At 44.3% G+C, this 27835-nt stretch overlaps 2 protein-coding genes across 2 annotated transcripts in view; both read left to right on the top strand.

Annotated features, from left to right (window-relative positions):
* GALNT12 (polypeptide N-acetylgalactosaminyltransferase 12) overlaps positions 1–7721 on the top strand; it is a 49903-nt gene extending 42182 nt beyond the window's left edge. The window contains exons 9-10 of the mRNA XM_037381533.1: positions 3069–3224; positions 5913–7721. Of these exons, the coding sequence (XP_037237430.1) occupies positions 3069–3224; positions 5913–6050 (294 nt within the window). The 3' untranslated portion in view covers positions 6051–7721. The remainder of the gene's footprint in view (positions 1–3068; positions 3225–5912) is intronic.
* Positions 7722–15163: 7442 nt separating this feature from the next.
* Positions 15164–27835, top strand: part of GABBR2 (gamma-aminobutyric acid type B receptor subunit 2) — a 487844-nt gene continuing 475172 nt past the window's right edge. The window contains exon 1 of the mRNA XM_037381548.1: positions 15164–15963. Coding sequence (XP_037237445.1) covers positions 15649–15963 — 315 coding nt within the window. The 5' untranslated portion in view covers positions 15164–15648. The remainder of the gene's footprint in view (positions 15964–27835) is intronic.

The following is a 27835-nucleotide window of genomic DNA, read 5'->3' as shown; positions in this document are numbered from 1 at the left end:
CTCTTTTCACTGGAAGCAATTCTCCACTTAAAGTGACCTCTGAATATCTGTGTGCACAGTGCCAAGAGGAGAGTTCTGTGCTCTTGATTATTTATGAAGTCCAGCACCTGCTTCCATTTATGTCCGAGTAAGTAAAACCGGTCTCGTGAAACTAAGGTCCCTGGTAATTTGTTGCTATTTTTTCCTTGAATCCATGACCTAAGTAAGAGGGTTCGCTTTAGACCCTTTGAGTTGCTTTTGTGTAACCAGTAAGAAAGGTATCTGTGGGTTGTTTAAAATTAGTGTGTTCATTATAACAAGAAGGTGAGGATACAGCTGTGGTGAAAGAAGGAGCTCAGTGTGTATGGAAGAGAGGCAGAAAATCAAAGCACTGGCTACTTGGTGCTTGCGCCACAGGCTGCTGATGTTTTGTGGAAGTGCCTGCCCCAGCAGACAAGAATGAAAGGCTTTAAAATTCAGTACGAATACAGCCCCTTGCCCTTCTTGGTGTGGCTGGGACGCACACCAAGCGCATGGTGGCAGGGAGCCAACCCGATGTGGTAAGAGGACGGGAAACCACTCAACAGCCGGCTTTGACAGTACCCCCCCAGTATTCCCATTTGCATCTGATAATTTGAATAAAATATGGAGAGGCAAACAAAGAGCTTAGCAAAGCTCCTGGGTTTTCTGCGAAAGGGGTATCAGACCAGGTAACCTCTCTGCTGCTTCTGCCTGTCAAGTGCAGACTTCCTTCTGTGTGCAGAATAACAATGGTCAGTCACAGAGAGGGATGAGAGTGCGTGGATCAGTTTGAAAATGCTTCCTTTTTGCCCACAGAACCCACTGGGCAAGGAAAGAGCCCTAAAAAACACTTCACCTTTTGAGGTGGAAAAGATTTATCTTGTGTATTACTGGAGCTTGAAAAAGCCCAAAGTCTGAGGTATTTATTCCATTTGAAGCAGTATAGGGTAAAGAACTGTGTAATGTTCATTGGGCAAGGAGGCAGGAATGCTTGGTTGCTAATAGTATAACCCCAATCCTTAATGTTATCCAGAAGTCAACCATTTTGTTTGCTCTTCTCCAAAATCTGGTGCAAGTCCTTGAGAGGCCATTTGGGAAAGATGACAGTAGTAAGGAGCACTCTGATCTAGGTAGCTGTTCCATCTACTCTTGGTGCACCTAGTACAATCAGCAGCTTGCAGGCTTTAACTGATACTGAATACGTGGCTAAAAAGAGTTGTTATATCTAATGAATCCATTAATGACCAAGGCTCTAAGTGTGGTCTTGTAAAAGTGGCAGCTGTAAAAATGTGTCCACCCAGACACAAACGAGTAGGAGTGAAGTTTTTTCTTTATTGACGAGTCATAGGCTTAAAATGAGTGCCCTTATAGCTCACTGTGGTGCCCAAAGCAGCCGGCGTTCCGTGTGCCAGCCAGGTGCTGAACCTGGGAACTAAAGCCTGAAGGCCAGGGAACAGCCTCTGTCTGTTAAGAGTTAATAATAATATTTTAATAAATGGGCAATATTATTACAACTGATGATGATGAGACATTTCTGGCATAAAGCAAATGGCATAAAGGTAGCACAGCCTGCATCATAGGAGCAGGCCCCAGCAAGAGGTTTCAAGGGGAAAGGAAAGTCTCCTGGGTGTTAATGTCAGCAGGTAGACTTCAAAACTTGAAGTTGCTTTCTCAAAAAACTCTCACTTCCCTTTGGGGCTTACCACTAATGAATGGTGGCAAACAGGTTAATTGTGGGGGGGGGGGGTCAGTCACTTGCATCACTGGTGGGGCAAAAAAAAAAATATAGCCATGAAGCACTACAGGGGGAAGCACTGGTCTGTGTACAGCTGCAGTGACCACCTCGGCAGAGAAATTCCTGAGTGTGATAAAAGGAGAGGCAGATTTCATGAATCAACTGCTATCAGTGTAGTCTAGATCAGGGCTCTTACAACCTGGAAATGGGTGACTACAGACTTTGTAATCACATGGTCCTGTTTACATTAAAACTCTGCTTCCAGTTTACCTTTCAAGGGTAATTAGCCTTGATGGTCGTTAAGGGTGGTTTTGTGGCAAGTTCAAGTATATACAACACTTCTGAATTGGTACAGCTCCCTTCATAAAACCTTACAGTCTCTTTCTCCAGGGGTGAAACAAAACTTCTGTCCCTCATCCTTGTATTGGTTTCCACTAATGCAGCTATACTATTGGTAACAAGCAATTTTCTGATGTGTATAAAAACCTTCCTCTGCTCTACTGAGAATAATCTGAATTGGATCTAAACACACATCCATGCACTATAGTAATCTAAATTATTTACAAGTGTGCTAAATACAAACAACTTTCAGGCTCTGCTGCTCTTTAATGAAGTCCAAAATTTGGCAAATGTCCATGATAAATATACAAATTTTAAGGAAGTCTTCAACCATAATTGCTACAGAAGCCAAGATGTTTTAGAGCATGCTCAGAACACCTCTGTAGAATACTGTACAACAAGCAAAGCTAGTAAATTGTCTTTATTCTGTTCATGTTTAAAGGCAGCTGTAGCTGATTTGCCTCAAATAATGTCTTAAAATGTTATATTATAAAATGTTCATCACCATGCATCTTGAATACTTTGTAACTGGAAATGAACCTTGACAAAAACTGCACTTGAAACTACGCAGAGAGCTACTCTTTAATTAAAACTAACATTGTTTTGTGACAACTGAATTAAGAAGGCATGATGTCAGACTATAAACTGTTTTCCATCCTATTTTTAAGGGTGATCTAGAATGTGAAAGTAGAATTTTATAGTCAGATTTTTTTAAGTTCTTTAATGCTGGAATGTCTGTTTTCCGGGGCATTTATTCAGCACTTCATACATTTTAAGTGCTACTAGAGTAAAGCAGTGCTGTGATGAGATTGATTTTCTGTAAAACGCTGAGCAAACGGCAGAAGTTAAGGCTCCTGGAATACTTCTGGAAGAATTTCTCTCCACAACAGCAACTTCAATATGTGAACTTAATTATCTTAGTGTGTCCTCTAAGTACTTTCCTGTGTACATATGAAGTGACTGTTGTCCTTTGTTTCTTCTCTTGGATTTGTAGTTTTTCGAGTACACATCCCATAATGAAATACGTTACAACACTCGACAGCCAGAAGTCTGTGCAGCAGTCGATTCAGGGACAGACTACTTGACAATGTACTTGTGTCAAGAAAATGTCCACAGTATTCCTGAAAATCAGAAATTTGTTTTGAGAGAGGTAAGTGTGTCTGCTTGGTTTTGGGTTTGGTATTTTGGGGAGTGGATGGAAGGAGAATTGTTGAGGGTGGGTTTTTTTTTCTTTTTATCTTACTGCTGGCACATCGTGTAGGCTACATTGAATAGATCTCTGGGAGAAATATGTTATCTTGGCTTTTAATATCTGAACACAGAACCAGGGTAGCAGCAGTGCACAGGTGAAGAGTATGCCAGTCAAAGTACGGAAAGACAAGAGGAAGGAAAGTGCCCTCCTTAATCTCAAAGGAGTTGGGAAGATTGGCAGAGGTCTGTCTTTGCCCTGTCCCCATCTAGCACTTTCTGTGGGCTGCTTGGTTCTCTCTCACATCTCACCCTACTGTCTTCTCCTGAGAACTGATGTGCCTTCATATATGCCTTCCCCAGCCAGTCTCATGGCTATGGTCTGCTTCTGCTCTCCTTTCATTGACTTCTTTTATTTCCCAGTGTTGTACCACCATATCTCTCTGATACTTCACATACCACCATTACTTTACACTCTTCCCTGCTTTTGAGCAGCTGCTGCTGCTGCTTTGCAAAACCCATCTCTCATGACCCTCCCTGTGCGCAGCAGAAGTGCTCCCTGAGCTTTTCTGCAGTGTAATGTGCAGTTGTGTAATTTGATGCACTGTCAAAAAATACCTTCCACCCTACTCCTGCCCCAACAGGACACATCTTACTGGCTGTGGGCAGTCGGCAAATCTGTACCTCTCTTCTTCAGCCTTAATGCCTACTCCCAAAGGAGAGGAATACTGAGAAATATGGAGTATATTTAATAAACATAACGTGATCTTAGAAGACTGCGTTTACTAGTTTTTAATCTCTGAAGGAGTTCCTGGATGCCAGAGAGAAAAAAATATCGGATGAAAAATGATGGCCTTGTTTAGGTTCTGGAGTGTTATTATTTAGCTAAAGGAAAAGGTCATATAATATATCAAAATGGTTTATTTACATAATGTGTCTGCATAATGCATCTAAACTCTACAGGCTCCGTGGCTGACAAATTTCATGCTTAGATACTACCATCAGTGATAGGTGGCAGAGTAAATTCTAAAGAAAAATATGAAAACAACTGTCCGTTCACTAGATCTAGTCCAGACTGAAGCTCACAGTGGTATTTACTAAGTAAAACAAAATTTTTAAAAAACTGACTTTATAAATGATGTTTCATTTTTAATGCTGACTTTTAACAAAATTTTTCAAAGTTATATGCATTAATCCCTAAGATGACATATATTGAATGACCCTCAGTCACTTCAGGAAATAATTAAGAAAGCACAAGTTTGGAATACATAAATTTCCACTGCATTCCTAATCATTAGCTTTTAGCATCTGATACCTTAGGAATTATTTTAAATCTTCTTTCTTTCTTGTGATCACTTTGTGCCTGTGGGTGATTTGAACATACTGCTCTGCTCCAGTTCCCCTTCTTCTGTTGTATTAAATCAAAATCACTGGTCCCCACCTTTCAAGGCAAGCGATGGGTGAGGTGTCAGTACCACATTTCTCTTGCTTTGTGCAGAAAAGTGTCAGACACTGGAAAAGCTGTCCTTATGGATATATCATAATCAAAGATTTGAACAGCCTTCCCAGCAGCCTGGCAGGAATTAAGTTCTTACGGGCACTGAGTCAAAAATCAGTGAGGCAGATATTGATTACTTCACTCAAAAATTTGAATTATCACAATGGAAACAAGAAAGTAATTCAGGAGCTAAGCCCATGAGCAAGCCCATGGGCAAGCTGCTGGGTATCAGTGGCTGCAGCTCGAGGCACAGTTAGCGCAGCGCTCCACACAGCAGGAGGAGCAGGCTCGCAAAGGGGTCAGGGTTATGCTCTGAGACAGGGTGTTGGCATTTTTCTTTTGAAGCTGCTGGAGGCTTTGGAAATGGTTACAGGTGGGAATGTCACCTGGGCCAGAGGAATGGTTCTGGAGCAGGGCAGTTCTCCACAGCTGGCTATGCCGCCTTTTTGCAGGTCGCTATCCCAGTTGACAGCACTCCCAAATTGGAGCGAGGGACAGGAACTGGAGATGAAATGTTCTTGGAGACTCCTGTAGTAGGAGACCCTGAGGCCTCAAAATGTGTTCTTTGGGAAATTTGACTGTGGAGGCCTGTCAGACCCTACACCTCAGAGGCAGCTGTGCTGCCCTCCAGCCAGCAAGCTAACTCCACACACATCTGCAGGCACCAGGGCATGCTTAGATATTTTTGCCTTTTCCGCTAAAAATATACCCTGTGAAGAAAGGGGAATTTTTTTCCCTAAAAATGTATTCAATAACTACACTTAACTAACAACATTTACGTTTTACTTGTAAGATGTGCAATACGTTGGTGAATTTGGGTAATGCATGTACTTGGCTTTGCTTTTCTCTGCCCATGTTCTGGTGCAGTAACAAAATGCAATGAAAGTGAGTGAGGTTGGCACATCATTTACAGGCTTAGATGTCAAAACACCAATCACTCTGAAGCACTGTTAGTGTAGGTTTAAAAGCAGGATCTTCTGACAGAATTTCAGACATCCTCAAGTTGGGCATTTTGACTTCACTGCATGGCCCCATGAGAAGGGTATGTGTGATATTTATTTGTTACGAATGTCTTCCGTTACTTTTAAAACACAGTGATATGCCTGTAATTTTTAAGAACTGAAAAGCAAAAATTATTTCTGTGTTTTGCAGGATGGTACCTTGTTTCATCTACAAACCCAGAAGTGCGTACAAGCTGAGTCAAATGCTTACAGTGGTAACCCAGCACCATTGTTACGACCGTGTACCAATTCGGACTACCAAAAATGGTTCTTCAAAGAAAGAAGTTGATCCAGATGTCTTCTAGGATATAGCTGAATACGAAAATGTGCTCTTTCTAGCCAGCAGTTAGTCAGCCTTTTGAAAATCACATAAGTGATATATTTTTGTATGGAAAGAACTGCAATTAGTTTACAAGCCTTGGGTTTCGTTTTCTGGAGCATTAAAAGGCACTAAGCATTGAGAGCTACGTAAAGTGCAGTGTGGTGGTTATATCATTCCACAGAATCTGATCCTCTTCTCTTTGTTTGGCAGCTACATAACTGCTTCTGAAGTGTCTTAGGTTCTTTTCACAAGTGACAATATATTATTTTAATCTGCTGTATGAAAGTAAGGCGGTCAAAGTAATTGCACTAATGTTATCTGCCAATAACTTAAAATGTTTATTTTTCTATTAAAACATTCTGCAGTTGGACCTTTTAACGGATAGTAGTTAATAATTCTTGTCTTAAATACAAAGAAGGTAAATGTCGGCCAGATTCTCCCATAACTGACTACCACAAAACCCTCACTGAAGGCTGTGGATTTGCACGTGAAGGCAGAGTAGGTCTGCATGTTTTTGCACAAATAACAATCTAGATGCATATGGATTGCACATGCTTGACAATGCTATACGTTAAATGTTGTGACAATTTAAGATGCTCATGGCACTTGACGAGTTTCTAATTATGCTTGAGTCTGAGTTTGGAGTAAAATGGGGATTTTCTCATTTTTCTTAAAGAAGTAAGGCAACAATATTCAAAGGTGATGCTCTGGGAAAAGCTATTTGGATTCACATGGATCTAGCTATATGGCTGTGTCCCAGAGTGCACAATGTACTTTATAATGATTTTCAACATGCGTAAAACTTGCAAGATCAGACCTAGCAATAATTCTTTTGACAAATTTCAAAATTACAGTTAGAAGAAATAAATCTAAGAAACTGTATATTTCATTAAATTTTAAACATTTAAATAGTTCATATAAAAACAATTATATGAACAAAAATGGTTTTGTATCTAATTGATATGATATGCAGCTGATGTATTAATACAAAAAGAATTGTCTTTCAGGTATCACTTGCATTTTGTCTGGGAACTCCTTTCCTGATAAGTTTGCCATGTCAGCACATACAAGCCCTATTGAAAATACAGGGTTTAAGCTTCACCAGGTACAAGATGTTTTCTGCCGTGGTATGTGAGATCCGCCTTACCCAATCAGACAAATAGCATATGTAGCAATGTATTTGGTCACTGACCGCCGTTATTACAACGCCGATTGAAAGGGTTTCAGGTCATAAGGAAAGTTTCTTTCTGTGTCAGCTGGAGTTATGCTGGCATGCAGAAGCATGAAAGTGCCAGCCTTTTTCCCCTCAGAAGTCTTGGCATCTGTTTCAGTTAGTTTTGGATGTATTTCATTATTTTTGCCTTTGTTCATGTTTTCTATTAAAAATGTACAGCTTTTTGTGTGAATCCTCATAACCTTATGCCATTTTGGCATACCTATTTATATGATTAGGTAGGGGGTGGGGGGAGGGTTTCTGCCTGTAAGTGATGCATATGTGGCTTCTTTGAAGGTCTTTCTAAACCCATGTAGTTAGAATGTTTTTGTGAGCACCTTTGAAGTTTTGTCTCTGTGGGCTGAACTGATGAAATTGATACTAGAATTGATACTAGAATAAATGAAATATTTTGTGATTCAGAAGAGTGGGAACTGTCTTTACAACTATTTTTTTTTCCTTATGGTCAGTGTTTTTGTTTTAATAATTCCTCTGATCTCTTAGGCTGTGATCCCTGCAGCACCTGGGAGAAGACAGCTTTGTTTTACAGTCTCTCAAGTTCCCTTTCCTGCACTCAGTAATGCTTCTATTCAACTGTTAGCAGCAGCAGTGAAAGCAGCACTTTCTGGAGCCACAAATCACAAATGGGTGGCTGCACGAAAGAACTGTAAGAGCTCCAGCAACACAGCAAGAATTTTCTGTTCATTTCTGGTTGGCCTTCTTGACTGTTGATTGAATTAAATTAGTAAGTTAATGAGGGGCCAGCTATTACAAACACAGACAAAACTGTTATTGACCTCCATGGTCCATGAGGTTTTCTTAGTTTTGGGACTTCAAGATTTCATTGTCAGGTGGCATTGGGTAAGTGAAACTTAAAATTGGATATTGTTTTCCATACGACTTCCAACTCTGCACTTGTTTAGAGGGATGTGTTGATGTTTTGAGCTTCTAGTTACATGTAACTGAGCTGTTTTCTCATAAACCAGCAAACCTGCTAGCCTGGGTTGCGTACTTGCTAAGCAAACACATGTTGAGTTCAAAAGCACACACTGTATGTAGCAGTGTCAGCATCTTGCTCCCCTTATGTTGGCCTTTTAGTCCATCTACTTACTGTGTTTTCTTCTTGATCTCCTTTTCTTCTTCTTAACTCACTGGAATCGTATTAATGTCTGGGTTCAGGTTTGGAGGGTGAAGGCCTCCATCAAGCATCCGAGTCCTAGTGCATGTCTTCCAGCTTCCTTTGGCAGGAGGTCAGGTTACCTGCTGAGGAACGGGCTGTGGACTTTGGGCTTTTCTTGAGCAGAGAAGGGGCTGGATGCCTCACAGAAATGCAAAAATCAGAGGACTTCAGTCCTAGAATGGTACTTCATCTGGTTATGGCCTCCTAGGGCTTACTTTGAAAAAGAGAGAGAAACGCTTTCCACATGGTCCAAATCAAGAAACAGCAGGTCCCCCCATCCTTAGTATTCATCTTCCTTTTATATTTAAGAGTCGTATGTTTCTTTTCCCCTTTGCCACTCACTGTGTGAAGCACCCATAAAACCAAAACTTGCAACTCAAGCTTATTGGTAACTTTAAAGTAGTGGGATGCTGGCAGTGCAAACTGGGAAATCTCAAGGCTCCTTCCTCCATTTTGTGCCATCACTGTTCAAAACAAGAAAGGACATTTTTTAAATATAGAGATTGACTGAACAAATTGTCCTAGGAAGGTATCGGTCCAGCGCACAGTACGCCGTATAAAATTCTAGGATAGAGATGAAGAAATCTGTCTTCCAAGTGGATTTTATTCCTTCCCTGTTGCCTAGCTGCAAATACAACCCCTCCCATGCTTACTGCCCTTTTTTTAGGCATTATACTGGATCAGCGTGATTCGGTGTTCTCCTGGGTTCCTTCCATTTCCCTGGCCTGATGCTCCTTGGATGTCCCTAGGTATGGGGCATATTTGGCACAGTTGAGGCACAAAAGATTAACTCTGCAAAATGTTTTCCTGGTTTTCCATACCCTGTGCTAAATGTACCTCATGAGGGGGATAGTAATATACAAGAAGTCTTTAATAAATTACCTGATAGGATTTTCATCAATGTGAGAATTTGGGGCTGTAAGTGCTAACTGAACTTGCTGGGTTTTTTGAATAATAAAAAAAAGTCATTGAAAAATGCTTATTTCTTAGTCTTTGTATTCCTTTATATAAAAAAAAAAAATAAATAATTGCAATCCAGATTGCTGTCTGGTGCTGGATTCCTTTTTTTTTTTTTTTTTTTTAATTAATTTCTTTGAACTCATTAGGTAACTATTTTGCTGCGTTTCTTTTCTTTTATTCTGCCACTGTTCTCCTTTCATTTAAACATTCTGGGTCTTCAGCATGGGCTAGAACTTCCTGGATTTTCACTTCAACAGGAGACAGTATATGAATCTTCCTTCGAAGAAATAAACTACTAGAACCTCTGTATGTGCTGTCTTGACTGAACCATGGTGATGGAGGATTGTTACAGCTTGAACAAAAACCCAGGAACAACAGTCATCATTGGATATTTGTTGGGCAAAATGAATTGGAAGCAGTATGTCCTGCTAGCTCTGCTGAAATAAAAGACTCAAAGCTGTGTTCAATTTTTGTTATAGGAAGTTACAGTATTTACTGGAAGGGGAAATTCATGCTGGTTGGTAACACCAGGACTGATGGGATTTCGCTCCTATTCCCTGTGTATGAAAACGGGGGCAGTTACACAGTGGTAGTGCTGGGTTGGTAATTCTAAATCTGATGTTCTTTTAATTTCATTTAGCTTTCTTAAAGCCTTTAGTTTGGGAGATTAATTTGAAGCTGAGCATTGTTCTCGTACCCTGATATAAAGATGTAGCAGTCAAGATGTCTGGAGCAACTCTAGGGTTAGGATCGTGCAGCTGTCTATATACGCTTGCAACTGTGAGGTTTTTGGCAACGTTTGAGAATGCTGTATAGACTCGTAACAAAGATAAAATTTTGACAGTGCTAGAAACTTAGCTGAGAGAGGTGTGAAAGTCCTTGAGAGGGAGGGAAGAGAGGGATAGCGGAGCTCCCCCGGTTCTGTCAGGGTGCTAGCAGTTGACTGCAACAGCAATAGCTGTGTTTGAACTGGAGCATTGCAGTATTCTTCCACTCCCCATTTACAGAGAAAAACAATTACGTATGTATATGCAGTACTAAAATTACTATGCCTAGATCAACAGTTTTCAATATTTTTTTTCCAGTCCATTACTCACTGACATTTATATGAATAGACAAAGCCTGTTTAGACCAGTCCCAGTCAGCGCTGACAGGAATGACGTGGCTGTAAGATGACATACTTTTAGAGGCTTCCAAGACTTCCAAAGGGAGTTGGAGACAGAAACAGGGCAGGACCTTCTCAGTGACTTCTATCTTCAAAAGCAGTAAGAAAGTAAGATGGAGGATGCAGGAAGTGAGTCACTGGCCTGCTGGGCAGCGTGACATATTTCATGTAGCATCAGACCATCTCCCAGAATGGGAGAAGGCTTGCAGCAGATGCAATTTCTTTCTTGGTGGTGAGGGAAAAATCAGTTTTCTGGGTTTCCATGGTCTGAAGATACTTAACTTGCAGCTGAAGAAAAAATGGTCAAGGGAGTCATACCAGTACAGATACTTGGACCTGAAATTCGTGAATTAGGTAGTCTGTGACAAGCAAATATAAAGAACAAAAATGTTAACTGTGCATACACTGTGAGAAGACTTACTAATAACTGAGAGAAACTGGAAATGAACATTAGCAGGAAGATACCTGACATAACTGGTTTTATAGTGGAAGGATTCACGTGATTGAAATGCTGGAGTGGGTACTATGTCAAGATGAAAGTGACATTTGATTTTTGGGCAAAGAGAACAGGATTTACAGGCTTTGTGAACTGATATTGTAGCCAACAAGGCATAAACAGATCAGAGGGTGTCTCGTCTAGACCACCAAATAAGAATATAATGCCTTTTTGCATAACAGATACAGGATATGTGCTACTTCAAGGGATTTCATCCTAGGGGATGCACTTTACCAATTTATGGGAGCAAAACATTCTGGGAATTTCTAAGAAAAAAAAAAAAAAAGGCAGCTGGGCAGGTGGCTGTGTCTGACACAATCTTTAATAAGCAGTTTGGTGCAATCATCCTTTAGGCTTCCTTTTATTTAAAATGAGCTGCTACCTGGGCATCTGTTATGCATAAACATAAGATAGTACCTATGAAAGAAGCGATTTCTCAGTGCCGAGAATTGGAAAGAAGCAGGGTTTGCAAAATACATGTATACGTGTACAACATGAAAGTTTTTGATAGGATTGCAAATTAAATATTTTAAAGTGTCAGGAATAAAGTTCTTTGTTAAATCTAAATTTAGCCTCAGTGCATCTATTACACTATTGTCTTTAATTACATGATTTTCTTGCCTCATGTTCCTGTTTTTTTTTTTTACAAAATACGTGGAAACTGTCTTTTTCATGCCTCACTGAGTATACAGGAAGGATTTTGAGAGGCTTACTTTGCCTAATCCTCATTGTTCAATATATGGCCTTATTTACTTCCCCATAGTAATATCTAGCCTGAAAAATAAAAGGTTATTTTCTTAGCTTTTTCTTATGTAACTGGAATGTTACAGTGTCTTAGTGCTTGCCAAATATTTATTGCTCTATCTTCACGGTATGACCGTTAAGATAGAGCATCCCTGTTCTACTGACAGGGAATGCAGTAACAAAAAGATGAAGGTCACAAGTACCACATTATTAAATGCTGTTAATTTGAAGTGTAGCTTTGCTTAGTTTAAATGATATCCCAGACTTCTGCAGTTCAGACACAGGAGCTGGGATTCATTTGACCAAAGGTGATCACCTTCAAACCTGAAATGTGCATGTGGATGAACTGTCGCCCCAGGGCTCCTGTTACGGACAGAATAACGCACAGAATGATGTATAGAAAGGATCTGCTGCCAAGTGCCCCCAGAATGAGGAAGGTAAATCTTGGTTTCCCGGGCCTGCTTTTGGAACTGGTTTGTGCTCCAGGGTAAGCATCAGCTCCATGAGATAGCACTTCCCAGGTGTGTTTGGCTGACCTGGCTTCCCCGGAGCGCCGTGCTGGCACTGCTGGCGGCTGGGCCCTTTCCCCATGCCTGGGCAAGCCCCCAGCTGTACGCCGAACAAAGCTGTGCAATAACTCTTTTTGACCCGTGTTTGGAAAGAAGCAAAGAGATGCATTCGATTCTTAAAATAACAAAGGGACATTTGCTGCTGCATCAATAACAAAGAAGGATGTCAAGCAGTTGCCAGTAATATTCAAGGTATTAACTCTGTTGTACCACGTAACTCGAACTCAAGCTTTCTTTCAGAAAGACCAAGTTCTCAAAAACTGGGAAGTTGCTTAAAAAAAAAAAAAAAAAAAAAGCAGCTTAGAAAACTGATGGCATTCCAGAGAGAGTGTGAGTGCATGTGTCAATATACTGCCAATATTTTAAAATGACAACCACAGTGATCCAGGTAGCTGCAGTCCTGGTAGCCAAGTACTGGAGAAAATCCTAGAGTGATACGGGATACAAGCAGTGAAGAATGATTTTCTGTGAGACAGACTTTGACAAACAAACTGGTTATCTATGGCAGATCAAGTTGAGAATGGTGAAACATCATTTAGCGTAGGAAATTCTGATTAAAAATAACATTATGCATAATCAATAAGGCACCTATTCCTGTTGGCATCCTAGGGAGGTCTGTTCCTGGTGTCACGATAATCAATTTTCTGGAGGAAAATAAGTTACTGATACATTTGCAGGTGACAAAGAAACTGCTGGACAGGCCACTTGTGCAAATAAAGCGGAGTTTGATTTATCCTAATGCCAGATCAGGTGCGCAGGAGCAAAGAAGGATAGGTCATGCTTGTAGGCAGTATGGATTCAAACCATGGTGTAGATTATTCCACAAAGAGGCAGCCCCACAAGGACAACAGACTGGCTGGTTGGGATTAGCTCTCCTGACCTGCTCGGCCCTTGGAAGCGGCTGGTGCCGAGGGAGGTGCCGAGGTCGCTGCTGGTGGCCCAGGACTGACGGGTGGCAGAATCAGAAAGGCCAGTTCACGCACAGAGTGGAAAAAGGAGAGGTGCCCTGGCAATGCCTCCAGGAATGATTTCTGAGGTGAGGAAAAGTCGCTCTGGTTATTTTACAAAAGCAAAACCCCAGTGATTGATCTTAGCCCGTGCACGTGGGAGATCACTGGTACAATGTCCCCTTAAGCTGATACAGGCATGAAAACCTGCGGCTGGAGGCTGGAATAAGACAAATGGTTACCGAGTATGAGCTACACCTCTCAGCAAACTAATTAGCGATCAAACGGATTTATCAAGAGATGCCGTGGACTTTTCATTACTGATGTCTTCAAGTCAGCACTGCTGGATGTCATTCCAAGGGAAAGGCCGTAAAGCAGTGAGTGTTAGGAGATCATGGGTGGAGGCCATTTAGCCCAAGGTCACGATGCTCTTAGAATTCTTTAGTCCACAGTGATTCTTTCCAAGTTATCGCACAGATGCCACCGTCGCGTGTGTGATACGGATTAGATGTATTACGCTGATCTTGCAAAGGTTTGCTGTGAGCAACTTCAGGAGAATTACGAGTGTGTGTAAGAAGCGAGGTGCCTAAGGCAGGGTTAAGGAAAGTTTTGCACTTGCCAGTAGCGCCTCCTGAGTGGGATCCACCTGCCTCGCAAGGCACAGCGACCCTCTTCCCTCGCCTCCTGGGGCTGCCCAGCCGGCTGCAGGCGAGCGGTGGCTGCTCGGGGACTTCGCAAGCCACGGCCGCGGGTGGGCAGTGTGCACGTGCTTGCCGGCGCGGGGGCACGCTGGGAGCCAGGCGGGAGCCTCGGCAGGTGTGTGGGGTGCGCCCGGCACCCCCTGAGGCGCGGCGGTGCCCGCGGGGGCGAACAGGCGTGGGGAGGGCTCGGCGCCCCCGGCAGCCCCGCCGAGTTCTGCGGGGAGAGCCGCCGCGACCGCCCCGAGCGCTGCTCCCGCAGAGCGCCCGGCCCCTGCGTGCCGCAGCGCGGCCACGGCGCGGGCCGCGCGTGTGCGTGTGAGTGCGTGTGCGAGCGCGTGTGCGTGTGCCTGTGCGCGCGGGGCTGGCGGTGCCCGGCCGGGGTGGCGGCGTGTCAGCGCGCGGGGGCGCGGGTGGGCCGCGACGGGGCGTGTGCGCGGGACCCGCCCGCGTGCCTGCACAGGCGAGCGCGCGCGGCAGTGTGCGCGCGTGTGCGCGCGCGACGAGGCGCGCGTGGGGCGGGTGCGCCTCCGCGCGGGGAGAGCGCGGGCCGGGGCGCGCGGCACCCGCCGGCCTCCCCGTGCCTGCGGGTGGGCAGCGGCCGCGCAAGCCACCTCCCCGCGCCCACGCGGCCCTCGCGCTCGCGTTGCGAGCCCCGCCCGCGGAGGGTGCCCGGCCCGCGGGCGCTGGATGCCGGTGCCGTGAGGGGAGCGCGGCCCGGCCCGGCCCGGCCCGGCCCGGCCCCGCCGCACACTTTGCTCTGCCCCCGGCCCCGCGCTGCGCATCCCGCTCGGCGGCTCTGCCCGGCCCGAAGGGCGGGCGTGGGCGGCACCTCCCGCCCGCGGCGGCTCTGCCCGACCCGCGGGGCGCCCGCGCCCGCTGCGCTGCCCCGGATCCCGGGGAATGCGGCACTAGCACCCCCGCCCCGGCTCGGCACCACTCCCCTCCTCCGCCTCCCCAGCTCTTAGGGGGTGGTGGTGGCTTCTTTTGCTCTTCGGCATTTTCTGCTGGAGCATCCTTTTTTTTTTTTTCTTTTTTTTTTTTTTTTTTTTCTCTCCTCCTTTTGGAGGAGGAGGAGGAGGAGGGGGGAAGGAGGGAGGTGTTCCATGAGGGCTGCTCGGGCCACCCCTCCGCCCCTCAGAGGTGCTGTCCCTCCCTGAGCGGAGAGGGGGGAGAGCAGCCGGGGAGGCAGAGGCAGGTCCCCCTGCCTTGCTCTGCCGCCGGGGAGAGAGGAGGAGGGTGGTGGGGACCGCGACTCTGTGTGCGTGGTGGTGGTGGGTATTTATTTATTTATTGCTCCTGGTGGTTGCAGCTGACAGACCTGGGAAGGAGTAGGCGCCATTGCCAGAAGGATTATTGCCAGGGGAGGGAAGGGGGGGGACGACGACAGCGAGGAGACCCCGAGGCTCCCGGGGAAGCAGAGAGCGGCGGCTCCTTTCCTCCCGCCTTGGCTTCTGCCGCCGGGGGATGCGCCCGGACTGAGAGGGGCTCGGCTCCCTTCCGCCACTCTGTCCGTCCCCCCACCCTCAGTCCTCCTCCTCCTTCTCCTCCTCCTCCTCCACCCCCCCCACCCCCCCCCCCCCATCCAGCAGCATGCATCCCTCTCCGCGGAGACCGGCCGCTGCCACCTCCAACCCTGCCATGCTACTGCTGCTCCTGTGCCTGGGCTGGGCGCCGCCGGGCTGGGGCTGGCCGCGGGGCAGCTCCCGGGGGGCGGCCGGGCTGCCCCCCAACGCCACCACGCCGATCTCCATCATGGGCTTGATGCCGCTCAGCCAGTCCGAGGAGGACCAGAAGAGCAAGATCGGCCGGGGGGTGCTGCCCGCCGTGCAGCTGGCCATGGATCAGATCCGCAACGAGTCCCTCCTCAACCCCTATTTCCTGGACCTGCGGCTGTACGACACGGAGGTAGGGACCGCCGCGGGCCCCGCGCCGCCGGGCGCAGGGGGAGGCGCCGCCGCCCAGTCCCGGGGCGCTGCGGGTGCCGGGGCGCAAGGGCAGCGCGGACGCCCGGGCCGGAGCTGCGGCTGCCGGCGGGGCCGTACGCGGCGCCTCGGAGCCCGCCCGACCCGCCCGGCCCCGCAAGCGGCCGGCAGGTGCGGAGGGACCGGCGGCGGGAGGGAGAGGACGCGGAGCTGGCGGGCCGTATCCTGCTGGCCCTGCGTATCCGGAGCGGCTGCCCCGGCCGCCGGGGCTCGCCCTGCCGCTCCCGAGGGCGCCTCTGCCCGGCGCGGCCGGGGCCGCTTGCAGCGCGGGGGTGGGCCCGGGCGGGTGCCCGGGTGCCGGGGGGTGCCGGGGGTCCGCTGCCCTTGGCACGCACGTACAGCGGCGGGAGGCGGGCTGCTCTCGCTGGCGCTCCCTCGCCCGGCAGAACTGCGGCCGCATCCCTCTCCCAGGCGCTACCCGCTCAGCAACAGATGCACGCCGGCCGCTGGACTCCCCCTCCCCGCCAGCGGGCACACGCTGCCAGCCCGGTTTATCCCACGCAGCGCCGGGGCGCGAAGGGCAGCGGCCGCGGCCGCAGCTGGAGGAGGAGGAGGCGGCAGGGAGGCTCTCGCAGGGTTTCGCCGGGTCTCCCTCCCCTCCTCTGGCTGGCGCGGCGGGAGCGGCTGGGCGCCCGCCCGGGGGGGCGCGGCGGGCCGCGGAGGCGCTGCTCCCCGCAGTCACACCCGCAGCCCCTTCCCGCGGGGCGCCCGGCGGGGGGGGGGCGGGGGTGCCCGCGGGGTGCCCCGCTCCGGACCGGCGCCGGCGGGCGGGCTGCGCTGGGAGAGGAGCCCCGCGCCGTGCTGTGCGGGCAGGCGTCTTTCCTGTACACGGCAGGGAGCGAGGCAGGGAGCGAGGCGGGGGCTTCAACTTGGTTCCCACCACCAGCCACCCGCAACTGCATTGGGTTTCGGCCACAACTTCAGTAAGCGGGCGTTTGCGGCGGGGACGCGCTGGCTCAATACCGAGGGTTGCCTGAAGATGGCAGTCGTTCCTTGTGTAATGCTGGTGCCGGGCGCTCATTTCCAAGACAACCCCCGGTAAAGCAAACGGCGGCTGAAAATCTTCCCCGCTGTAATTTAAGGAAGCCCCTGCCTTCTGCCCTTCGATTCCCAGCGTCCGAGGAGAGCAAGCTGAGAGCAGCAATGACGGGCTGTACTGCCTCCTGATAGTGTCTCTGCCCCCAGATTCCTACAAAAGGCTCTCCTTCTAGGGCGGCTGCTCTTTATTGACAGAAATTTGTCATAGCGTATTTTCAGATACCTCTGAGCAGAAATCCACGGAGGGCAATATTGCTGAAGACGTCATTTAGGACAGAACATGCTGCCGTCCTGTTGTGTGAACAACGCTGAGATATTGAAAGGCGATACTAGCGAGATGACCCTAGAGTAGCTGTTTGTTTCCTTAAAAAAGATGAATCTCAGGGAACTCTGCAATCGTAATGAAAAGAATTATGGGGGATTTTCTGAATGGCATTACCTGTTTCATAAAGTGAGGTACGTGTTAGAAAAAAAATCACAGTTCTCCTAATCCTGCTTTCATTACATTATGCTGTTTAAATCCTCCCCTTGGATGGAATTGTTACAAAAATAACACATGCATAGGAAGGAGGGAAGCCTGGGCAAGATCTTCCTTCTTCATACAGTAATATCATAATCAATAAGGTGCTGCACTTCATTGCAGTCAAAATATTTCAAAGGTCTTCATACAGATTTCAGGTACTGACCTAGGTACTTAGCATTAAAATATTCAGGGCCGGGGGAGGGAGGGGGGGAACGGAACGAACCCTTCTTTACTCTGGAAAGAGTATCAGTTTCTTAAAAAATGCATTTTTACTGTTTTGTACTCTAGGGACATAAAGAATCGGTCATGTTGCCAGCTTACTGTGTAGCTTTGAATGCTTTTAAGCAATTAATAAATGGATGGTTATGGAATGCTAAGTCAGGCAAATGTATGTATTGGGAGAATGGTTGGATCATTATTGCATGCTTAGTAGTGACAAGTAAATAACTTAGTGTTCATGAAGAACGCTAGATTGACTGCACCAGGACGGCACAGACTAATGGCTGGAATAGCCATCGAATACATGATGGCAGTGCAAACTTTTTCACTTGGTTCAGACATTTCCTTACTCCTTCAGTGCACTTACGGTAAGCAGAAGGGTAGGTGGCTCACCATGCCCACTTGGTCCTCAGCCTATTTTCTGAGGCCACCAATAAATAGACATGCCTGAAGGGCCTGGATCCTTATCATTGTGTAATCGCAGACCAGGGAGTAGTTGTGCCTCTCAGGGCTTCCCAGGTGGTGCTTGTGACATTGTCAGCTCTTGAAAAAGAGAATGTAGAGCATTGAACGCATGGGATTTTTTAATAGCTTGAGAAATAATTGTAGTATATTTATAATGCTTAGGAAATATATGGCAGTGATTCAGAAACTCATATACTCTCTCTCGTGATTTTCCAAAATCTCCCGTTGTCGCAATCTGATGTTTCTATTGCAGTTTTGCATAATGCTTTAACAAAAAGCTCTCAAAAATAATAATGACAATAAAAACCCCTGGATTTTTTTTTATTATGCATTCAGGTAGTCGTACAGAATATTTTAGTTTGCTTGATATTTCTGGTTTGTATAACGAAGCATTATAATGACTTAATTTCTGACCAACCATCTGAAGAACTGCAGCATACCTTCTAAGTTTGTTGTTTGTTGGCACTTGATCTTGCTAACCTTTGAGCCCATGAGCAGCAGCTCTAGTGTTTTTCAATGCATTAAACTGAATTAAGCACTTAAGTACAATCCTTAGTCTACGTCTTAAGCAGTTGTGATTGTGTGAATTACACCTTCATTACAAAATATGACCATAGGTTATAGCAAGTGCATAAAAATGCAGAGGCTTCTTTCTTGAGTATTTTTGATGCTTAAATGTATTTGGAGTGTGATCCTGATCCAGTTCGGTGAACTCTGTTTTGCCACCCCATAGGCATATCTTTATCTATTTGGGCAGTCTAGTGTAGGCTCAGTCAGTAAAACAAAGCTCAGCCAGCTGTAGGCATTTGCACAACTCAGGTCTTAAGTTAGTGACTTTGTGCTGTTCATTTCAGTGAAAGCGGGAGCAAACTCTAGATGAGACTCTTAGGCAAAATTTTGTAATTACGTTATTTCAGAAACTAGAGGATTTATAAAGTGATCATCTGTAAAGAGTCTCATCCCAAACCCACTGAAATTAATGGCAGTAATGCACTGATTCCAATAGCCCTTGGACCAGCTCCTAGAAGTTAAGGGTGCTTGATAGTTTATGGCTTTGGATCAATAACCATGATATAATATTTCTTCTTTTTCCCATCCTTGTGACTGTAACTTTAGTTCGTTGAAAATGCAGAAAAATGTTTTGTGAAATAATTAAAGAGAAAGCTTTACACACACACATGATGTAGTTCACAACTTCATGTAAATCAGGAAAGATGATATGTGCTTAAGCACCCTGACACACATCCGTTACAAGAAAAAAAGCAGCATAACCCTAAAGTACAGGAATTAATCATGCTAGTAGACAATATTATCAATTTCAACAGCATTTAATTTGCATCAGGCAAAACCTGACCATACAGAAACTAGAGGAAGAGGCACAGTGTCAGAAGACAAGTGCTTTAATGGAAGTTGGATATCTGCCCTTCTGCATCTGGACATCTCTCAAATATGGAATATATTTTCTGATTTCTTGTAGGAGCAGTGCTGGAAGTGCTGCACCGACAAGCCGAATTTGTTTTGAATCTAAACACGTGTAGTCAAGAAAGCTGTGTGTGCAAGTTAGAATTCTGTCATTTTTTTCTGAAGATCAAAGTGAGTCTTGACAAGCTGAAAAAAATATTTTCCAGAAGTAAAAGTGGGGTATATTATCACAAAGAGAGAAGAATATTCATACCATTGGGATGAGATTATTTCATGTTCTCTTAACTACTACAAATAAATTGTGGTAATCCTGATATAATCTCATCTTTATGTGATAATACTCTCTAATACCTTTAAATAGCAGGTTGGCATAGAAGGATGAGCTCTGGAAAATGCACAGGACTCCACAATATCTGAAGGAAAATGTGACCTTACTGACAGTTAATATCTATTTGCCTTCTCCTACTCTGTAATTAAGTAGCAAGTACCTTTGCTAATTTATCTGACAAGAAGTTACAGCCTAGGTACCAGTAGCCCTTCTTATTATTTTCTATTTTACTAAAAAATTGTGTGTATTTTCAGTAAAAACCTCCTCCCTCAAAGTTTAAGAAAGTTGTACAGGCTGTGCACCAGTCTGGGTCACACCTACCAGCTATTGTAAGTTTAAAAAGACTCTAAGCCTCCAAATAAAGATGCCTTTTTCAAAAAGACCAGTCATGAATTGTGTCAATGAAGTTGACTCATATCTTCTTCATGCAAGTGGAAGTAAGTCATATTTGCTTATACTAAGGATGGGGAACATATTCTGGAAACAGGAGAGTGGGTTTGTGCCAGTGGTGCAAAATAAGGTGTCTGTCCAGGAGCGTGAAGCTCAGTGTTCAGTAGAACCTGATGGTCCTCTGAGAGGAACAAAGGACTCCCAGTTTCCATCTGACAAACTCTGCCCTAACAGAATTGAGCAAGGGCACCCCTCCCATGCTCCCCTAAAAGAAGTGTGCACAATGTGTTGGTTAGGGCCTTTGCCTTAGGGCGCACAGGTTCAAGTCACTCTGACAACAGCTGGATTTGCGCGGGGAAGTATGGTGTCCCGAAGCCAGGTCAGGACTCTGGGAGTGAGGCCTGACAGGCTTGTGAGTACTTTGAGTAGTAAATTATCTGGAACCTTACTTTAATTTTTAAAGTAGTGCTCAAAAAGGGACAGATACAGTGGTGGTGTGGTCGTCTGAAGAGTAACAGTCAGCTAAATACACAGGAGATGTCAGGGTCTGAGAGAGGGTACAGGTTACAGCAGACTGAACTGGCAGACATTTGTTCTTGTATCGTCAGATGAGTTTGTCAGGCATATGTTGAAGTAGTTGGGTAATTTCTTACCTTTAAATATTACCAAGTACTTGTACTGTCTGATGTATTCAAAGGGTGTAGCATTAAAATGCAATACACTACGTGCATGGATGATGATTACTGTCTACTCTGCTGGCAACGTTCTGCTTGGGAGGGACATTTTTCTTTAAATAGTCACTGTCCCCTTTGACTTTCGCATAATACATAATATGGCTCCATTTGTGGCATAAGCTCTTTTTTCTTTAGAGTTTTGTAAACTTGGAGGGAATAATCTGAAAGTTAAGTGTATATGTTAATTCTATGCTGGCTTCTCCGCTGATGCTAAGATGTGGGTGGGGAGAGGAGAGAAATCATGTATTCACTGCACCCACTCCTCTGGATGCGGATCCCAGACCTGCAGAATGTATATCCTCTAAATACCTCTGCGAAGAGATTAAAGCCAATGTATCATTTTCTGGCATATGTCTTGCAATTTCATGTATAACTTATCCTATGCATACTGCAATGTTATGCATAACACACTGTTATGGAATCTTTTGATTCAAATGCCAAACATGCTCTGTCAGCAGGGAAAAAATATTTTTTGAATAAACCCAGGAAGGAGTTTCCATTTACATTTGAAGAAAGAGGGGGAAGGCCCTATCCTCTGATATGGTTATCAACCAGAGCGAATTACTCAAGTTTGTAGAAAAGATGGGGTGTAATATCCTGGTGATAGCTGTGAAGAAAATATTTGCGATAGGAAAAGGGTGAGGAGGGAGCTAGAAAAGAGAGATTTAATGATGTAATTCACACAGAAAGTTGTCAATGTAATATTTATATTGTTTTAATTAAGTACACATAAATATTTGGGATGGCAACATAAATAGCATCGCATATCAGGGCTACAAAACACCATCTCACATTAATGATCCGAGCATGATGACGCACGTGTGTCTCAAGCTTTGTTTTCTGCTTTTCAGTTTCATTGCTTTATGGATGTTTTCATGGCATATGGTGGAAGAACAATGCATTTGAGCAAACTGCAGAAGCTGTGAGCTAAACAACTCTTTCATGAAACTCAAGTGGAGGCCATTGCTATCACAGGAAAGGAAATATTTTACCTTAGGAAGAGTTGAACCATTGCATATGGAGGTCTGGCTCAGGGAGTCAGGTGATGGAAGTTAGCAGAGGAAAACCCTTTGCAATCCATTTTGGCTTAAATAACCTTTGGAGCAGCTAGGGCTAGCAGAGACATACATTAAGGCCAGTCAGCACAGGTCCTTTAGATGTGCATTGATACCCAGCAGCCCCATATATCCCAGGAGCTCTATTTCAGACTGTGGGATCCCAAGCTGAGAGGGTACAATGCACATACATGACATTTTTTTTTCTCATTTATTTTTGTACTAGGAATCCTGAAACTAAATCAGTGACAGAGCCTGAAGCTTTTCAGGAGCCAGATGCACTGTTCCCGTATTTGTGGGTCTGTCTGAGCTAGAAATGAGATTTGCAGACTTTTGTGGTCCCTGGCTCCAGCATTGATGGACCGGTAGCTTGACTCCTGAAGCAAACTGGTTCAGCCACAGCGTTGCTCTGACTTAAGGAAGGTAGTACCCTTAAGAATAGCTGGAATATATTTTCAGTCATGTTGTGTCTCCCCTTGCCATGCCACTGACACTTTGAGGGCTGTTTTCTTTGCTAGACAGGGATTTCTCTATTTGCAGAGGATTTTGCTGTGGGTAAGATCTGCTGGATTTGGGGGCTGCTTGATGCTGCCTGCTGAGTGGAAACAGGACATACTGACTGGCAAACATATTTTTTTTTTTAGGTTTTCTTTTTTTCCTTGTGATGGAACAACCATGTAATCTCATTGCCAAGTCAGTGATTGAGGTCCAATTTCTGTGCCATTAGTTTTTCATTATCAACGGCCTTTAGTTCTATTTTATCCATAGTATTTTCCAAATAAGTGTTCTCAAATGTGAAAATGAAAGCTAACAACTTAAAGGCAAATATCCACCTTCTCTCTGAAAATAATAGTCACAAAGAACGAGGAATAGAAGGGCTAATTCAGAAGGGCTGTCCAAATTGTTGTTACTGAGGCTCCTGAGAGATGAAGGCCCAGGTAATGGACTAATTGCTTTAAAGTGAACATCATGAGTTTGAGGGATAGGATTAGAAAACGTAGGTTTCCTACTAGGGCCATGGTATTTCTTTTAAATAATTAATGAGTTCTAAGATCAGAGGACCATTAGGATTATCCAGCTCTTACAATATAGGCCATATATTTCACCTGGGGACTTCACTTGCTGCACTGTGAACTAGGATATGTACTTTAGAAAGCCCTCTGATCTTGTGTTGAGGATCCCCCCAAATTCTCCTCCCTGGAAAACTTTTCTCAGTGATTTGCTTGAAATCCCTTTAAAAGTCCATTGCTATTCCCAGCTTAAACTCTGCTGACCCTGTAACCACTGAAGCTGTGAGTGCTCAGCTCCCAGGTTTTGCACACACTGCTCTCCCTGCAGTCCCTTCCTCTCTGCGGAGCCCGGCAAGACGGCTGTGCAGGATGACTGAGGCTTTTTGATTTTTTTATGCCTATTCAGGGCAACCAGCCTTGTATGAAGGGCTCTGATGGACTGGATCCTGCTGGAATCGGAAGTCTTCTTCCCTTCTTCAGATGGTCACAGACCATACATGGCAACCTTGTTAGTTTGCTTCTTGGCAAGCTGGATCTGCTGGATTCATGTGCTCCTTCACAGAGTAGCTGGTTCTGCAGAATGTTTTTTAAGTTCTTGGCTGAACCTCATTTTCTTCTCTACACCCCTTACATTTTCTACCATAGTGTGACCATTTTACCACAGTCCCCATTAGAGGAACTCATCCTGCCTGCCGGATTAAGTTATTTCCAGAATATATGTTTTTTAAAAAATTAAAGAATTACTACCATATATATTTAAAAGAATGTATTTGCTCAATCTTTTAATTTCCTTAAAGTAGTTATGTATTTTAATTTACCATTTACCTACGATAGGCCTCTGCTTCTGCTGCAGCTTCACTGAACTACAGAATTATGTGAAGACTCATACACACAATAGGTGTCTAAGTAACCATTTTACTTCCAAAATCTCCAGGGAGAAGTATTAAGAGGCCCCTTTTGGGATGCTAATTAACTTCCTTTCCACTGTTTACTGCCCCTGGTTTCACAGGGAATTTAATGTTTTTCTAGCAAGGAACACATCTTTCTTTACAAATTTTAGTCTGTATAAAGTGACAGTTTTTGACAGATTAACAAAATCTAATATAACATTTTTCAAGCATTTTGATTATCAGACTACACACCCTTGTGTTTCTTAATAGCATCATACAGAGATATTTTAGTGTACACATAGAATATAAAAATAATGAACTCTGCATTTCTTTGGGGTCTTTTATATAATTTCAAGGTTCTGTAAAAGCACTTTGGGTTTTGCTTTCCCTTCTCACCTGTGAATTTGGAGAGCTCCAAGTATTAATAATTTACAGGAGGCTGACTGAGATAGAGAGCCAACTTCCTCTTTCTTCCCTTCCATTTTCTCCCATTCTAAAAATTATAAGCGGGACCAATTCCATGTTGTTGGTGATAATCTAATCTGGAGGGATGTGCTAGTGGCAGGAAGACATTATGCAATGTAGTAAAATAAGTTAAATAGCAATAGATACTACTATGCAGAAAGTGATACAAAAAGCTTTGCATTCCAGATCTTTAAATTTAGCCAAGCTCCCCTCTGCTCCTGATTTCCTGCTGTGAAGAATGCTAATGGTATCAGCTGCCTTTTTTTTTTTTTTATTAAAAAAAATGTTTCAAGTTAGGTCCCTGAACCAAAGATTTGCTTTGCAAAAGCACCAAGTGATTTGCATTTTCTGTCAACAGCAGTGGGAATTGCTGAATGCTCAGCACTTTAGCAAGCCAGCCCACCTATGAAAATGCAACGTGCTTCTATGAGGAGGAGACCTAGAATTGCCACTTTTAATTAAGAACAAAGGCATTCATAGTTGCTTGCTTTAAAGTTTCAAATTGCCTGGTGGAATAAAATGCTGATTTTGTTCAGCCTTTGGGATGCAGATCCTTTCAGGATTGGTTTCAGCATTATCAGAATTAAATATCCTTTAGAATTGGATTATTGCATCTCAAAGATCTTGTTGCTGAGAAATATGCAAGGTGCAGGTATTTTTTAAAACAACAGCTATTTAAAAAATAAGGTTTTTTTGTAATTAACATATATATGGAAATGGTATGTTTGATCTTGGCAAAAATGACAGCTTGTATGATATAAACAAAAGAAGTGACATATGTCCCTCGGGCCTTGTTACTCAAGGCAGGTCTATACAGTTGCCACAATTATGTCAGTCGTGGGTACCAGGAGGTGTTATCTCAATGTCAGCAGAAGCCCTTGGTGGAGTTAGAGCAGCAAACAGCTCTTTTTAACTGATCTATTAAAGGTTATTTCTTTTAAAGGGGATAATTTGCTGGAAGTTAGAATGTGTTTTTGTTGACCAAGGAGTTAAAAAGTTTGGTATTATTAGAAATCATTTTTCATCCATTGTAGAGCATGTTACAGATTAAGCGGCCTGTGAACGTTAAAGTAGATAGACCAAGCTTCCCTGCCCCGCTCCCCCCCCCCCCTCCCCCCGGCCCCGAAGGTGGAGGGGAAATGCATTCCTGTGGCTTTCTGCTTTCTTCTGAATCTTTTACAGCTTGTCATCTTCATTCTCAAAGTGCTGCCACTAGAATTTGATCTGTTGCTTCAGAAATAATCTCACCAATGCTGTATATACTAGTAATTTTATCTCTTTTCTTCAAGCCTTCTGTTCAGAGTGGAGGAAATGAATTTGATCTTTGTGCTGCAATGCTGAGGAAGAGGGAAAAGAAGCAGAGATGAGATTTTCAGGCTACATATGAGGAGTGAGACACTAGAATTTGTGGCAAAAATGAATTTTCATTTGCCTTCTCCAGATGAATCTTGCTACCTACAAGTCAATCTGGTCAGTCTTGCTTGGCAGGGCAGTTGGAAGTATTAGTAGCCTGGTCATTTGGGTGGTGCTCTGGGAGATAAATAATTTTAGCTGAATAGCCAGCTACTTAAAAAGCTGGGATATATTAGAGGAGATAATAGTGCCTCGATATTGAAGCTGCTCTTGGCATAGGGAGAGGCTTGGTCTTGATATAAGAACAGGAGTTGCCATCCAAAATAAATCACAATGTTTTCCAATATATTACTAAGGTTTCTTAGGATGTGTGAATGCTCTGTACTCTAATTACACTGAGTGATTAAGCAGCAAGAGCAGAGACACGTGGGACAAGAAGAATGAATGATAACCTACTTTGAAAAAAACTAACGTTTGAGGCTGGGGTTAGAACATCCTATAAATGTTAATGGGTGTTACTCAAGGCGGAGGAAGTTTTGTGTGGGATGTCTGAGGTGACATACGGCTTAAATATATAGTCAGCCTTTAACACAGTTAATACAGTCTATAGTCAACCTTTTACATGAACTAATAACTCTTTAAGTGATTTATGGTTCAGAAATACTGATCATGGGATTGAGAACTCAATTTAAAATGCTATAAAGGCAGAGGATAATGTGGTAAGGAGGACAACACAGGAAAGATTTCTCCTTTTGCCTTTGAAAAGTATTGGCTATAGGCAATAGGTTTATGCCAGGTGTTTGGTGGGTATTTTGCTTTTTTAAGTTCTCAGAGACAGTGCATCTATGAGGGAGCACAATTTCCTCCTACAGTTTCCCTCTCTGAAAATTACTCAGTTTGTGCAGATCTCACAAAGGAGATGCCAACAGTGAGTCATCTGGTCACCAGTTCTGTCCTAAGGCTTTCAGCTAGCTCTTGCAAAAGCTATAGTGATCCTTACTGTGCTGAAGAACAATTATTTATCTTTGGTAAAGACTCCCAAAATAGTGCTGAAGGCAGGGTTTAAAATGAAATGGTCTTCATTTTCTGACACTGAAGTCAAATTTCAAAATTAGTACTATTTCAAATAATTGTGGGAATTTAGCTTCACGTCTGAGAAATACGTATAAGATGCAGTGAGTTGATTTATCAGATCAAGATTTCACAATTTTTATGTTGTGGTAGTAAATTCTGAGGCTGTTGAGTAAACTGAGTTGAAAGACACTGTCTTCAAAAGTGTGATGGGCATACCAATCTGCTTTTGTCGGCATTAAGCCTCAGGAGATGTTATTTTAAACCTGAAAATTGTATCTGTATGATCAGTCACATGCATGGCAAACATGGCTGGTTTTTTCATCAAAATGAAAACAAATGGGCATGTTTTGACACAGGTGTTACAGGATCAATTAGCCATAAAGATACGATGTAAGAAACAGTCATCTGGTTACATAGGTGAATGTTTCTGTCAGATAGCAGATTTTAAGGAAGCAAGTAACACGAGGCTGCACGAGTACATGATCGTGCTTGTTCCTTTGCCAGGCATGGGTTAAATGCAGCAATGATGAGGAGACCCAAAAGTAGCACAAGGAGAAAAAAATATTGATCTAGGTTGAAGTCAGTCATATATCTACAGAATGAGGTGGTGCTCCCTGCAATATATGTCCTTAAAATGTATGTCCATCCATATGATGCTGAAAATTATTTCATAGCCTCTGATACACCATTGGTCTCTCATGGATTTAAAGCCATTGGGTTGGGCAATGCGGGTTGAATGAGGTGTGGTGGCATATTTGGTTTCTGAACACAAAAGAGGATACTGGATATTCAAACCACATTTTTTTGTTACCTAAATGTGAGCCAAAGC

Source organism: Falco rusticolus, chromosome 3, assembly GCF_015220075.1.
Source record: "Falco rusticolus isolate bFalRus1 chromosome 3, bFalRus1.pri, whole genome shotgun sequence".
NCBI lineage: Eukaryota > Metazoa > Chordata > Aves > Falconiformes > Falconidae > Falco > Falco rusticolus.
This window is presented reverse-complemented; position numbering and strand designations above follow the sequence as displayed.